Source organism: Anopheles marshallii, chromosome 3 (assembly GCF_943734725.1).
Source record: "Anopheles marshallii chromosome 3, idAnoMarsDA_429_01, whole genome shotgun sequence".
In the NCBI taxonomy this organism is placed as follows: Eukaryota; Metazoa; Arthropoda; class Insecta; order Diptera; family Culicidae; genus Anopheles; species Anopheles marshallii.
Window position 1 is genome coordinate 67827490 of NC_071327.1, and position 16574 is coordinate 67844063.

At 45.1% G+C, this 16574-nt stretch overlaps 1 protein-coding gene across 1 annotated transcript; it reads left to right on the top strand.

Moving 5' to 3' along the window:
- Positions 1-7543: 7543 nt before the first annotated feature.
- LOC128713061 (uncharacterized) lies at positions 7544-11022 on the top strand. The gene is made up of 2 exons (XM_053807924.1): positions 7544-10609; positions 10801-11022. The coding sequence occupies exons 1-2, from the start codon at positions 7544-7546 to the stop codon at positions 11020-11022; spliced, it is 3288 nt and encodes a 1095-aa protein (XP_053663899.1).
- The last annotated feature ends 5552 nt before the right edge of the window (positions 11023-16574 follow it).

Below are 16574 nucleotides of genomic sequence, written 5' to 3' on the forward strand. Positions count from 1 at the left end.
TAGCAAACCGGGCATGAAGGTGTACAGTGTTCGTATTTTTTTGTTTTGTTTTGTATCTTCTAGTTCGATAATGGCCATTAGTTGATACCATTTATGTGTGCATACGTTCGGAAACAGTGTGCTTTTTTGGTGGCTTGAACGCGTGCAAGCCATGGGATGATTCGGAAACCACCTCCCTCCGGGTTGGCACCTCAATCAGCTACCGATCGGATCGAACGATTTCCATTTACCGATTCATTAGCCTGGTTTCTTGATCGATCCGTTCGGTTTCGTGTGAGATGTGGTGCACTTTTTTCAATGCTGCTGGACTTCCCCAAGTGCACCGTCGATTTCAGAAGCACGAAAGGAAGAGTTAAAAACAGCACGGCCTCACTGCCAAAGGGCCGCACGAGAGGCCGGCTATCTAGCGTGATCGAGCTCGATCGTTCGTGGAACTGTGACACACTCACACATGAGCGCTCGGGTTCGTGCTGTGTTCCACTGGCCGACTGCACGAGTAACCTGACCCATTTTCCAACCCCGGCATGCATCAAAACGACCGTTGGTCTGACGGGTGGTCCTCGGCGGTGAAGAAAACTCGACAAACTCCACGGTTCGAGCAGGGCCTGTGAGACACGCGGATACGGATTATGTAATGTCCGCCCGCGTGACACTGTCACCACGACCTACGTTATGGCCCGGTATGTCTGCAAGTGTGCCTGCATGTGTGGTTTGGCCGTGTAGGTGAGACTGAGGTGGTCGCCTGCAGGGCCCTTTTGCCTATGCCCGGTACGGGGGACTTCAACCGTCTGTGAATGGAGCTTTTTTTTTGGTCAATTGAAACGAAACACACAGTCGGGATGTCGGACTTTTCACGTCTTCACCACTCACGTCTTTGTGTTCTGGCATCCCCGTTGAAACTGGTAGCAGTAATCAGCTGTTTCGGTCGGGAGATCCAAAGCTCGCGTGTTTCGTTCCAACCTCAGAGTGGATGGGAGGTTGGTTTCGGCCGGGTGAACCGACGGTGTTCGGGTGTTCGAATTGTCATAAAATCGAAAATTATAGATCATCTCGGAGACACGCGGTACCCGAAACGGTACCCGGTCGATTGATGGTGATGCCGGACGGACGTGGACATTGCCTGACGCACGATACACTGCTGGTAGCGACGTTACTGCCGAAGCGAGCGATTGCAACATCTGTCGGTTTCGGACTGATGCTGCACCTTGGCTGTCACGCGGCGGAACCCGTTCGGGTACGGGTGAGCGTTTTTATTTTTCGATCATTTGCAATAATTAGGTTCGATGTTCGTACCGTCCAAGAAGTTTTGAATGAGATTGCTGTATGGTATGAGTAGATGTTTAAGGTATGGTTCATAGATCGCGTTTTTGCATGTAATAATATGTTATTTAACTTAAGCTTAAGCTTTAGAAAAATGCATTTTGCTCTCTTAATATTCACATAATTTTATGTTTTAAATTAATATATCATTATTATGTTATAATATTCTGCAAATAGTTTCAAATTTTTATTTACTCAACGTTGTTCTTTATTTCGTTTTTTGGGTTTTGTGTTCTTGTGTTACTTTTTACTAAATGTTTTTGTTGATTGGTTCTAGTTTTTTTGTTCTAATATCAGTATGGTTAGTTTTTTTGTTATACTTTTTAATTTTTGGTTTCCTCATTTTCTTGAATAGTTAATTGATTTGTTTATTTTGTTAATGATTTATTAATTCCATTGTGAAGTTATTTTTTAGTTGTTTCAAAAACATTTTAGTATTACTTAATTTTGAATGCCAATGATTTATATTACCCAGAAAATATATCTTTTCCTTTCTTGCACTTAATTACCCCGCGCATAACTGCATTCTGCTTAGTCGCCGATGCAATTTACCACCGTAACGCGATATTGCGCGTGTAATGAAAAGCATAAACTCACTTGCAGGTCATCATATTTCTGCCGGCAAGGAACATGAGTCACGATTTTCGTACGGTGTGCCCTTTTGCATTCGATCACATGGGTACCGATCGTACACGGTGAGGTTAGGTTTTGTTTCTTCTCCTTCCTTGGTGAAGTTTGTTGCACCGGTGTGGTGCAACGATGGTTGCAGATGAATTTAACGCTGGCAGCGAAGTAATTAGGAGCTTTATACGGTCGATTGTCGAGCTGAAATGTGCATCGTGGGCTTTGGGAAGGGATTTGCGTGTGTGTGCGAGTGAGTGTATCAAGTGTCAGGTGTTCCATGATCAGGTGGAGATTCTCGTTAGTTGCAGAGGCACTGATGAAGTGATAACTTGTTGATAGTGTTTGGTAAGCGTGATGAAATTACTAAATTTGATCGATTGAAAAGATGTTGAATTAATAATTAAATAGTTTATTGATAACTAAACAGTTGTGGGAAACCAATAAAGTTTAAATTTTGAACAATTACCAAGGCTACCGCATAATGTACCTTTAAATGGTGTTAACGCGTTGAGAAGGTTGTTGAAGGGAGTTTGCAGCATGAAAAAATTATCCATAATTCTGCAACGGCAAACATCGCCTGCATTATATCTAATCACGCGTTCAAGAGCATCATTCGACATCGCAATGGAACGTATCTGGCCAAGGTTAGTCGTTCACGGGCATCGAGAGACCAAGACCCATCAGAGAGACCCACATTCTGCGTTCCGTTGCGAACCGTACGCAGCATCGCCTGGCCCGACCGATGATTACAGAATTGGTAGAGCCGGTGTCGTTACGTTGTTGTTGTATCGTCACTCCTCCATTTCCCCACGCGCGTCCGAATGCGATCTAATATTTATTTTTGTCGAGCGTCTTGCGCAAAGGGACCTTGTTAACATTGCGCGCGTCCGTCCGTTTGCGTAATGAGGCATTCCTTGGGGCGCTCGAGGATGCGTGCGGTGGGAAACGTGACCGATCGAAATCGGACCGCCGTCGTAAAGCAGCAAAAAAAAACAAGGGTTACCAGCAGCAGCAGAAGACGAAGAAAAAAAAGTGGGAAAGAAAACCTCCTCAATCTCATAATAAACATCAATCAACCGGACGACGACGTTCTAGAGACGCTGGCAAATGGCGGCTGAAGTGCCCGATGCTGTTTCGATGCCGCAAGGGAACTTTTCGATGCAAAGCATCGTAATAGGATTTTGTGCGAGCACAGAGAAGAGGCGGACCTTTTTCTTTTTAAGCACAGTGTTAAAGTCAAATAACGATCCGAACATGTAGCCACCATTACTATCTAGCACTAAAAACGGTTTCATAAAATAGAGAAATAAATAAGCTTGTGGAGGATAGAAACATTAGTTGCATGATTTAACCATCCGCGGTTCGGATTATGTACAGCAAAATTGACAAAACGAAACTAACTACTGTAACATATACCTGCTGCATACGGCACGCTAATGAACTCTACTCTTTAATGCTAATTTATGTTTCGATCATTCTAGCCCGTATTTCATTCCGATCGCTCACTTAAGGACCGGCGGGCATCCACACCAGTTCGGCCAACGGTAATGGATCGATTGTTTCCTATGCACCTGAAGCCGAACGATGTCGTTAGTCGCGCGACGAGATGCAAATGATGGTGAATCGGTTGCATGGCGGCATGGCGGTCGAGGCGGTAGTAGACAGGTGGAAACTCGGTTCGTCGCTTGGTATGAATAAATCGATAAATTTTATTCACTACAGACAGACCCTTCGTCCATCGCTAAATGACTTCATTCTTACGCTACTAGCATGCCGCTAGTGTGTGTTTGTGGTTATAAATATTCGATAGGGAGATTAGACGTTCGAAAGACTTCAACGAGTCGGGCAGAGCAAAAGAGAGGGAAAGAAAGGGAGCAACGTTTTTGAGGTTCATTCCCATCCAACCTAATGGGGTAGTGGTATAAACTGGCGCATACCTGGTCACGACTGTCAATGTTTTGTGGTCCGATCGGGCCTAAGATTGATCGGTGGATTGATCGCGCGGGTTGCTCAACACTACAAAAGATGCCATTTTTAACCGGTTGCTATGATTTGACGTTTTTACGAGAAAGAGTTTTTCCCTCTGTTTCTGTGAACATAATTTTAAAATCAATTAAAAGCATAAACATTCATTTGAGGGATTCCAAAAAGTATCCAAGGATTTCGGAACTACACCAGTACACTTTAGTTAAGCTTGAACAGAATTCACAACTATCTTCGACTTTGCTGGCAGAGCCCGAATACACTGCAACCCATAACATTTACGAGTATGAAACAAAACTCTGAAACATATCATACTGCGAATTGAAAAGTTCGTGATGCAATTATAGTTATTTAACAGAGCCATGACAAGGCGTTGTGAGTGTGCTTCGCAAGAACCTTTTCGCAACAAAATGTCCATTTTCTATTGCCATCCTTCCGTGGGTAAATTATACGATCGCAATGGTAGCCACCGTGCCACCGTGGTTGGCGAGCGAAATAATTATACACTGTTTTGACACGTCGCTTTGCTTTGCAGCGACGCGGCCATATTGATAAGTAACCTTGTGAAAAGCCGGGCGCGTGCAGGGTGCTCGGGATGCAATAAAATTGCATCGAATAATTCACGATCACCGCTCGTTAGTTCAAGGATACCGCTTAAGCCTCCGCCGCTCGAGGGGCTCCCACTTTGCACCCGGAGCAGCCAGATGTCATTCGCATTGCCGCTGCAAAGCGTCGCATTGCATCATATCCTCCGTTTCCGGCGCAAAGCCCGCAGGGAGAGCTCGCGGTGTTCCATGCGCCGGAGTGGAGACTTTTCATTGCTTGACCCAACCGAACCTCAGCGAACGGGGCGGGTGCACCAACCCATAGGAAATTGACGGTAAAGATTCCCTGTTCAAACTCAGTGAGGGTAAGGTCTAAACAAAAAAAACCCGCAAATGCCACAGTACGCGGTCGTGTACCCTGCCCGAATTCACACAGCTTCGTTCGCCGGTGTGTTTGCGCTGGTGATTAATAATCAAAGCCCGTAATGCAGTCACGATTATGATTATTTCGAGTGCTGGTGCGTCCTAAGATCAGCATGATGCAGCGCAATTCTCGAGTGCGGGTTGAACAGAACTCGCGTTCGGGTTCTGGTGGTGGACAGACGCGAGATCACCACCGTGGCCGTCCATCCGAGCGTTTGGCACACTCGCCAAGCAAAGCAGTGTAATTATGTCAACCAGAGCCTTGATCGTGGAGGGTGGCAATGTTGGGTGGTGGGTCAAAATAAATAACCAACATTTGCCGGTGCATAAATCGGTACATTAGGAACGACTTGCTCCGACCCGCTGGATACAGTGTTCCGATAGGTGATCAATTATTTTATACCTTCAGAGAAGACTTGCAACGACAACTGTGGTGATGGATGTGAAGTTCCTTTGCCAGCAGCATCTCTTACCGATGAATCATGGGCATCGTTTTCATGCGGATGAATGACATCCGAGGTGGGAGGAAATTGTTTTCAAATTGATGCTAATTTCAACCGACAGATTGCAAATCGATGCAATTTTGCGATTCAAAGTGTGTGTATGTGAGTGGTTTATTTTTTATGTGGGACTGAAACAAGCAGAGTTGTTTATTTAATTTCTGCAAGAAGTATTTTAAGTTGTATTGAAGCATTTTGTGTGGAATTGTAAGTTTATATGCCTTTTGGGAATTCTAATAAGGAATGAAGCAGATGAATAAGTAATAAATATGAAATAATATATTTAATTATCAAATTGCTAGACGTAAAAAAAGGTTTTGAGCCATAAAGAACAAACTGCCACTGAAAATCGGGTTCGTCGCTTACAAAAAATGCATGCTCCGAACGAAGTCTTTTGTTTGGGCTGTAGCTTTTCGTTCATTCTGTGCACTGCGGAATGGGGTATGAAGACTGACGATGACTTTATAAAAACCTAACCAATGCTTAGGATGGGCAGCATTTAGTACATCTACTGGCAACTAAATGCGTGGTAAGCATTGTACCTTGTGCATGTGTTAATAAGTACCGCTTGGTTCGGGACCCATTTGGGACAACTCGCAAAACGACACCCGAGGACAAATAGTTCAGCGAATGAGTGAGTGTGTCGTGCCGTGTACCGGAGCTACCTTTAAATGCAAATATCTCCCAATCCGGTGGACATCGTGTTCGGTGGAGAGTGTGAGCGCGAATTTCGAAATGCCATAAATCTTGTGCCAGTGTGTCACGGAAAGGCCCTGCACATGCAACCGGAGCGCGAAGACTCAGTGTGGCTGCGCGAGGTTTCGCGGAAAAGCGATTGCTTCTGAAGGAGAAAAGGTACTGTTGGCAAGAGAGAGAGAGAGAGGGAGAGAGAGAAAGAGCGAGAGATAAAAAGAAAGGGCAAGAAGCCATTCTGTACCGTGAGCATGTGAAGTACTCATTTGAAGCAGTGTTAAATATTTAGTCTGACCGCGGTCCAGTCATTTGATCTAGTGCGAGTAATGTCTGAGGACGGTTTTGCGTATAGAGCGGCCGTTGTGGTGAGCAATTGAAATGGGTTTAAAAGTGGTGAAGCATTTAAATAAAATGGTCAATGTAATATGCTAAAACGAAGTAATTACTGCCAGTTTGCTTTACCATCGGTTGGTTGGCCTATAAATTAAACTCATTACAGCTCTGTCGGTTGATTTATGCAGCTGAAAAATAATAAACACAAAGGTGATTTAATGAATTTTAACTATTTCTCTGCTGGTGCTATATTCCTCGTGCCGCAAGAGACATACACGACATTGAATTAAAATAACGATTTAAGATTTTAAGTAACTTATTTATGGTCTGATACAAACAATTAAATAATCGGTTGTACCGTTGTTGGATTTCTAGGGTTTAGCTAGTTTGTAAATATGTCAAGTTATAGTTTTGTTTTGTTTATCTATCTTCGCACTTGACAACTCTAGGAGCTATATATGTAAACAGGACGCAACATGTTAGGAATATGAACTATGGTAGAATTAAGTTGCATGAACGCATGAATTGTAAAATGAACTCAAGGAGACAGTTGAATAAACAGTAGCAAAGAGAAAGCCAAACTGATCACATCGCAAATATTACAAATTAGAATTACTTTCGCCACTAGTGAAAATTCATACATTTTTTGGTCCTTCGAACCGGATTGGGTGAAAGTAACCAGCTGATTGTGATATTTCAATTTCACTACGTGAATTGAGGGATAAGTGATTTGGCATTGCTATAGTTGTGTGAGCACGGTGAAACACAACGATCGTCGCCTAGCACCACAGGCACGAATTTAGTTCAAACGTGTATTACGTAGGCGTTTGTGAGAGACACTCTGTTCCTGTTCCGCAATTGTGCACGTTTAGTTCACGTGTCGTGAAGGTTGTGAGTTGATGCGCCGCATCAACGAAAAGGCGTAATTGGTTTAGCGTTCTGAAGAGCGTAGCGTCACTTTACCATCGCCATCGCGAAAGGTGACCATCTTTTCGAACAGTCGTTCCCTCACCAACACAACAGTCGTTCCCGCCATCATTTGAAGGACTTGCATGCAAGATAGCAAGTTGTAACGATCGTCGACCCTACAGCCGTATCTAAGTATTAGTGAAGTGCGTTAAGATGGAAAAGAAAATTAAAGCCGCGCAGTTAAAAAGGCGCCAAGCTCAAACGCTGATCAAGAACATTGAGCAGTTCAAATTGAACTATTCTGATAGTGATGTGAATGAAATTCCCGTGTGTTTGGAACAGTTGGAGCAACATAATGCCAATTTTATGGATGCAATCTCCAAACTCGAAGAGTTGGATGAGTCCGCGGAATCTCTAGAAACGTATTTGCAAGAAAGGTGCGAAATGGACAATGTGTATCGCAAAATAAAGGGATTCTTGCTTCAGAAGCAGCCATGTGAAGCAAATCCGCTAAATGCTTCAGTGTTGTTTGCGAACACGAGTGTTGGTTCGTCGGGTCAGTCGGGACCAAGCTTACGACTCCCGAAAATCGGATTACCATCCTTCGATGGTGATTCAACGAAGTGGCTCTCCTTCCGTGATCGATTTGTATCGATGATCGATTCGTCAGCAGAGATTCCTCCGATCATGAAACTTCAGTACCTGTTGTCTTCACTGAAGGGGGAAGCCGCTTTGCTCTTCGAGCACACCACGCTGATAGCAGACAATTACGCTGGCACCTGGGCCGCAATGTTGAAAACCTACGACAACCCGCGTATGTTGATCCGGCAATATCTGCGGAAAATTCACCATCTCCCAGCGGTAAAATCGGAATCTGCGGATGAATTGGCACACCTGGTCGTCGAGTTTAAGCGTCATGTAGACGGCTTAGAAAAGCTGAAGGAACCTGTCGACAGTTGGGACGCTCCGCTCACCACCTTGATGTTCTTCAAGCTGCATCCCTCGACTATGCTGGCTTGGGAAAAGCATTCGTCGCAAGCACCTCGAGATAAGTATAAGGATCTCATCGAGTTCTTACAAAGTCGTGTAATAATTCTCAGGTCAACTCGGGAATTCTCGGAAGACATAAAGGTCAATGCGGCAATGGGGGCCGGCGGCGAGCGAAAGGTTGGATCCAGACCGAAATCTGCCGTGAATGCAGCGACAACACAGCAATCGACGCATGGCCAGTCCAACCGCATGCAGCTACCTTGCCCGTTGGGTTGCGAAGAGGCGCACAATCTTCGCAGCTGTCCTGAGTTCCTGAAAAGGGATGTCCAGCGTCGTCGAGAAGTGGTGGCGAAGGAGCAGCTATGCTTCAACTGCCTGAACCAAAACCACCAAGTGAGATCATGTAAGTCACTTAATCGTTGCATTACGTGCAACGCCAGACATCATAGCTTACTACATGACAACACACGTCCGAAAGTGTCGATGGCGGCAAAGGCCGAACAAGCGATGTCATTTCTTGAGACGTCATTGCTTTGGGTGGTCGATGACCATGGTATTCGGCATGAAGCACGAGCGCTCTTGGATTCAGGATCCATGTGCAACTTCATTTCGGAATCCTTAGCGCAAAAGTTGCTTACCACGCGATCAAAGGTTAGTGTTTCGATCATAGGTATCGGTCAAGCGGTACAACAGGTTAACCGATCTGTCGTTGCTGCAGTACAATCGAAGTCAGGGCAGTTTGCATCCACTATGGAATTTCTGATTTTGAAATCACCGTCTGCTGAGATTCCAATGACACCGATCGACACAACATCATGGAAGATTCCGACTGTCACGTTAGCAGACCCATCATTCCACATCCCAGGGAAGATCGATATCGTCATCGGTAGTGATGCATATTGGGAAATGCATACTGGAAAAAAGCGTGCACTAGGTAGAGGCAGACCATGGTTGGTAGAGACGCCCTTTGGTTGGACAGTCTCTGGGAATACTTCCCACACATCGGCTTCGAGCCATCGGTCCTGCCTCACCACCGTCAGTCAAGCTTCACTTGACACTATGCTGCAACGCTTCTGGGAAACAGAAAGCATCCTAGAAGGTCCCGCGTTGTCCATAGAAGAGGACCAATGCGAGAAACACTATGCGGCCACTACAACGCGTGATAGCCAAGGTCGATACGTAGTAAGCTTGCCGCAGAAGACCGATTCTGATATTGTACTGGGACAATCTAGAGCGATAGCCGATCGACGGCTCGTTGCCGTTGAACGACGATTGTTGAACAATCCTGAAATGGACAGAGAATATAAAAGGTTTATGTCCGAATACGAAACATTGGGACACATGAGAAAACTCACCGAACCTGTTGATGATAGTGCTCCGCACTATTACATCCCTCACCATGCGGTGGTGAAGGAAACGAGTACGACCACGAAGGTACGTGTTGTCTTCGATGCATCCTGCAAGACAACATCTGGGTACTCGTTAAACGATACGCTGCTCATAGGCCCTACGGTACAAGATGATTTGTTTACGATCATCTTAAGGTTCAGAAAGCACGCCATAGCCCTAGTAGCAGATGTCGAAAAGATGTATCGACAAGTTCGTCATTGTGAAAGTGATCACAAACTGCTACGAATTCGGTACCGAGAAAGATTCACCGACCCGATAGCAACGTACGAGTTGCAAACAGTTACCTACGGCACTGCCTCAGCGCCATTTTTGGCCACACGCACGTTGCAACAGATTGCACACGACCACAAGGGCCAGTACCCCAAAGCGATAGATCCAGTTCTACACGACTTCTATGTGGATGATTTATTGACCGGTGCAGCGGACCTGGCAGATGCCATCGAAGTGCGCAAGCAAATTTCGCAAATGCTGGATTCAGCCGGCTTTGCATTGAAGAAGTGGGCGTCAAATGTTCCTGCTGCACTACGAGATGTCCCACTAGAGGATCTTGCGATCAAAACGATGCACGAATGGCAGGATGGCCAAGCAGTATCAACGCTAGGGTTGGTTTGGGAACCAGCCAATGATATGTTCTGCTTCAAAGTCAATCTTCCACCACCTGCTGAAGTATTAACGAGAAGTCTGGTCTTGTCGTATACGGCAAGTATATTCGACCCTCTTGGGCTATTGGGTCCGACCATCATCCTGGCTAAGATGTTCCTGCAGCGATTATGGAGTCTGAGGCATGATGGAAATGCTTGGGATTGGGATCGTGCATTACCGGGCGAGCTTCAGGAAGAGTGGAGAAATTTCCACTCAACGCTATATTTGCTACGCAAAGTACGTGTGCCTCGTTTTGTGTCCCAGGCTGAAATGGTTAGCCTACAATTGCATGTATTTGCTGATGCATCGCAAATTGCATATGGAGCTTGCTGCTATGTGAGAGCAGAATCCATGGGGTCAACTACGGTGCGGCTATTAGCTGCCAAATCAAAGGTCGTTTCTCGAGCAAACACCCATTCGATTGGCAGGTTGGAGCTGTGCGCCGCACGATTAGCGACGCAATTGTTCCAGAAAGTGAGTCGAGTGCTAACGACATCTACGATGACTATCTGTTGGACCGACTCGATGACAGTCATGTACTGGCTGAAGTCTCCTCCTCGTCGATGGAAACCATTTGTGGCCAACAGGGTGGCCCAAATACAGGAGGAAACGAGGATATCTTGCTGGCGTCATGTTCCGGGGTGTCATAACCCGGCAGATGACATTTCACGGGGACTAAAGCCAGACGAGTTGCTGAAGTGTGATCGGTGGTGGCATGGACCACATTGGTTGGTTCTCGGCGAAGATGAATGGCCACAATCGGTACCACTACCCATGAAGGATGACGGTGACATCGAAGAACGAGCAAAGGTGTCACTAATTGTCATAGCGAAGTGTGAATTCCGTGACAAACTCTTTGAACGGTTCTCGTCATACAGCAAACTGAGACGAGTAATGGGTTACTGCTTGCGATTCATCGAATGCAGCCGAGCAAGCAAGGTATCAACGAGCAAGTCCAACAATCCGACTTCTATCAAGGAGTTGGAAAATGCTGTTCCTTCGCTTACAGCGACGGAACTGCGCAGTGCGGAACTGAGGTTGTGCCAGCTGGCACAACGGGATTCATTCGCGATAGAGCTGGACGACCTGCAACGAGGGAAACGTGTTGGTGAAACATCGAAGCTAAAGTGGTTGTCACCGTACCTTGATGAAGGAGGTATGCTACGCATCGGTGGCCGGCTGGGAAATGCAAACATTTCCAAGGATGTTAAGCACCCCATCATCCTTGCGGCATCACATCACCTATCTACAATGTTAGTATCAGCATATCATCTGCAGTTACTACACGCTGGTCCGCAGTTGATGTTGGCAACGATTCGACAACGTTTCTGGTTGATTGGTGGTCGAAATCTTGCAAGGAGCGTTTACCATCGATGTCACACTTGTTTTAAGAACAAGCCGGTATTGGTGAAGCAGGCAGTAGCTGATTTGCCTGAATCACGAGTGACACCGACGAGACCATTTGCAGTAAGCGGTGTGGACTATTGCGGACCATTTCTTCTGAAATCAACGATCCGGAACCGGAGTCCAACAAAGGCATACATCGCGATCTTCGTGTGCTTCTCAACGCGGGCAGTTCACATCGAGTTGGTGAGCGATCTCACCACGACTGCGTTTTTGGCAGCATTACGTCGTTTTGTCGCACGCAGGGGCAAGGTATCTGAGTTACACTCAGATAATGCGACCACGTTTAAGGGAGCAGCCCACGAATTGAACCGCATTTATAAAATGTTGAAAGCTGATGATAGTGATAGGAGATTAATTTTTGATTGGTGTGCGGAAAATGAAATGCGATGGAAGTTCATTCCCCCACGGGCGCCTCATTTTGGAGGACTTTGGGAGGCAGCAGTGAAATCAGCGAAAAGGCACATAGCTAAAACGATAGGAGTTAGTAGGATTACGCAAGAAAACATGCTTACCCTTCTCGCGCAAGTGGAACAATGCCTCAATTCACGTCCGTTAGTACCATTGTCGAATGAACCGGCCGATTTAGAAGTCTTAACTCCAGGCCATTTCCTAGTAGGGTCCAATATGCAAGCGGTACCAGAGGTTGACTTTAGTAATCGTCAAGACAACCGATTGACAGAATACCAGCTCGTGCAGAAACATGTACAAACGATTTGGGCACGATGGTACCCAGAGTACTTACAGCAACTCCAGGCTAGAGCAAAACACGCTAACGCGTCACCGATACAGTTAGAAGTGAACCAATTGGTGATTATAAAGGAAGATAACGTGCCACCTAGTGTGTGGCCGAAAGGGCGAATAATAGCACTGCACCCAGGTAAAGACGGCGTAGTAAGAGTTGTAACGTTACGCACTGGGTCAGGAAAGGAAATTGTTAGAGCAGTGAGTAGACTTGCGCTTTTACCAAATCCTATAGAGGATCAGTCTGCTCACAACCAAACTACGTGCTAGAATGGAAGTAGGATCATTGTCACGACTGACATATGCAATGTTTACACTGCCGATCACATAGTAAACAATAGGAATTAGTTACACGAATTAAACGGCTACAGGAATTAAATCAAACAAGAATTGGAATTATAGAATTAGTACTAGATTAAAAGAATTCTCTTTTGGTGGCCGGAATGTTGGATTTCTAGGGTTTAGCTAGTTTGTAAATATGTCAAGTTATAGTTTTGTTTTGTTTATCTATCTTCGCACTTGACAACTCTAGGAGCTATATATGTAAACAGGACGCAACATGTTAGGAATATGAACTATGGTAGAATTAAGTTGCATGAACGCATGAATTGTAAAATGAACTCAAGGAGACAGTTGAATAAACAGTAGCAAAGAGAAAGCCAAACTGATCACATCGCAAATATTACAAATTAGAATTACTTTCGCCACTAGTGAAAATTCATACAACCGTTTTATATAGAGACGAAGAATATCAATACGCTGTGCTTCGGTTGGTTGATATAACCCAACATCGATCTGCTGACTGGCCACCACAAAGCCAAGGGTCAACGAGATGAAGTTACACGTACATGTTTCGATCGTAGCAATTTGTAGTGGATCGGTCGAGAAATACCGTACCGCATAGGTCACCCGGTGGGCTGCGCGGTTCGTGCAGTGCAGAAAAGGGTTCGTGCAGTGCAGTAAGGATCAACCGGGCTGTTGCAGGGCAATTTACTCCCGCTTGTTCTCCCTTCCCTGTTTGTGGGCGCTTACAGGGCCAGACGCGCTTGCAAGCACGCTGCAAACAGCTGCTGCACCTGTGACAATCGTACAAAACCCATTTTCGTCGTCATCGGCGCGTCGTGTCGTGGCTTCCTTCTGGTGGGATTTTGCAAAAAAGGTTTGGCAAAAGCTAATTGTTGGTTCGCCTAAACAATGGGGTCAACATGTGCAAAACGGTTCACAAGCGTTGCGAGTTTTCGCTTTGTTTCCGAGCGGTATGTGCGAGCGTCGTGTGGACAAGGACACGCGAAGCTGAAGGCAAAGAATGAGGCGATTTGAGGGACAGATTTGGGACAATAGTGCCGGTGCACAATTTGGAGGTGTATGTTTCGTATGAGGTGTTGATCAAGCGAGCGTTTCAGTGAAGGTCGTTAAGAGAAAAGGGGTTTTCTTTTGGTAATATAATTGTTTGTATTAAGTTACAGTTGCAGTTGCTGCATTTTTGGGTAAGATTGTCAATTTTACTTATTTTACTACAAGAAAATTACATAGAAACCTCTCTAATGTCCATACAAAGCTTCATTTGCGTCGCATTAGTTAGTATGAAGTGTATGCAATGTTAGAACGTAGACATTAAATAAAGCTGTCAGCGCCGTGAACGATATATTACGTGACAGCACATTCATTTCAATTGTTTTCTTTCAATTTCCTAAGAAAATCTTATTCCCGCCGTGAATACCAAACAAAAGCTTTCTAATACCATAATATTCGCACGAAGCCATCGTCTAGCGAATTGTGCACTCGAGCCCACACCGTTGGTGCAACTTTGTTGTTGAGTGGAAGTTGCATCGAGACGCCATTTCACCGGGCATAAGTTACGACAGCGATCACACCATACCGTTGACAAGCTCGGACGATGTCGCGTGGTTCGTGATGTTCGTCCGTGGCGACAGGCGTTCGTCAAGCAAAATGTCAACCGTTGAGCAGCGGGAAAATTGAAGGCAAAAAAAAAAGGCGAACCATACCATTCGAATGAAGAGCCAGGAAAGCCGCACGTGAAGCTTGCTCGGTGCTCACTTACCTGCGCCTGGTGACAAGAAGCCCGGAAAGTGATTAAGAGACACTTCCAAACGGTTTGATATCTATATCTTATGTATACGGACAGGGCCGTAAAGGCGGTATCAGCTGATGCGGGACTGTTCGGAGTTGCTGAAAGAGTCGCCTTCTTCAGGTTGGGCGTTGATAAGGGGTACAGTGTGAAGGGAAGATCAATTGATGGGACACTAGCGAATGTGGCAGACGATCCGAATGGAATGAAAAATGTGATTGATTGATCGATGAGTGACGAGTGCTGATGTCGAGAAGCTATCGTGAACAATTGTAATGGATATTGGGTGTTGAAAGACGAACGCCTATGATGATGTGTGGTTTTGCAGATAGTGACAGTAGTGTGATGGAATTTCTTGGCAATCTCTAGAATTAAAGTAGGCACGGAATTTTCTACACCACGTTTAATTTTAGCAAATGTAGTGCTGATGCTACTATGACTGTATTTTATAAATTCTATGTGAATCATAGTTAAAAAATTCTGTACGGTTAAGTAAGGTATCTCAAGAATATTATTTAATGGGCTCTCGAAATTGAGAAACAACATTAATCTGTTCAAAGTGCAGAGTGCCAACTCCAAGATGATGTTTCTCTTATTGTATCTTTTCTTTAGATGCTTCAGAAGTTTTGATATTTAATGCAGAGTTAGTTGGGAAATTTGCTATTTATTATCCTTATAAATGATAGTTTTAAACAGTTTTCATCAAATAAAGATGTGTAATTGGCAATTTATTCCAACATCACATTATTACCGACACTTTATATATGTTTGAAAGAAAGCTACTAAGTTTGGCAAACCTTCCTGCAGTATATATTCGAGCCATGGTATCCTATTAGGATTAAACTTTCTAAAGATTAAGCATACATTTTTTTATATTCAATGCCGATTCTAAGAATAAATAACTAGGGTAATATTTTTCCAGTGGTGTGAAAACTGAAAACCCTCCCTAATAGCTGCGGTGACCAGTACGATTTGTGGTCTGTGATCTCGTTAGAAATGACTAAAATCGGTTTGCTAATTGACAGGAGCGATACGTTTTATGATTACATAAAATTATGGCATTAACCATTTGATAATTGCGAGCGAACGTTCGTCCAGGGCAACCGGCATCGGTACGGTTTAATAATCTTTGCGCCCAAGTTTCACCCGGCCAGAAACAGATGGGCTGCCGTGCTGTCCCCATCGACGGACGCCGACGATGCAAACATGCAGTTGCGATTTCGCGTTCGGTTCGGTCAGACCCGGCTAACAAGCGTTCTCTCTTGCCAGTTCGCCCGCCTAATGCCAGCCAGGCCGGGTGCGCCGTGCGTCCGTCAAATCGGATAACAGGTTTGTTTCGCCGCGTTTGCCAGATTAAGCGGCGCGTCTAGGAAGAGAAAGACTGCCCGGCACGGTATGGTATGGCTTTATAGAGCAGAATGTTGCAATCGTTCGCACGGTTCATGCGTGTGAGTGCGGTTGCGGTCGTTTGGGGGCTTTGGCGGATTTGGTGACAATGTTTATGAGTTCCATTTCTCCATCGTCGGACGAGCTGTCGGTCGGTATTACGGCGGAGTGCAAGTAAGATCGTTAGTTAAAAAAAGGGGCAGTGAGAGATCAAACGCTCAGACGCACAAATGCACACACACACACACAGAGCAACATTAATGTCGGCTTGCGATCGATCGTCTATTGATTGGACAAGATGCCATTTCAATCGGTGCGAACGAACGCGAACGCCACAAACCAGATGACCCACTGACATGCGGTAAAAATCCAGTACACCTAATAAACAACGTGTCAGGGCCGAATGTGAGAAGAGTTTACTTCTTAAGGATTCGTTTTATTTGAACGTTGTTGCAACCAGCTAGCGATAAAGCATTGAACGTTAATTTTCTTTTTCATTACTGAGGACTGCTTCAAAACTGCCTTGCTGCTTCAAGACTGCTTTGATGTAAAAAAATACACAAACACTATTTTACTCTT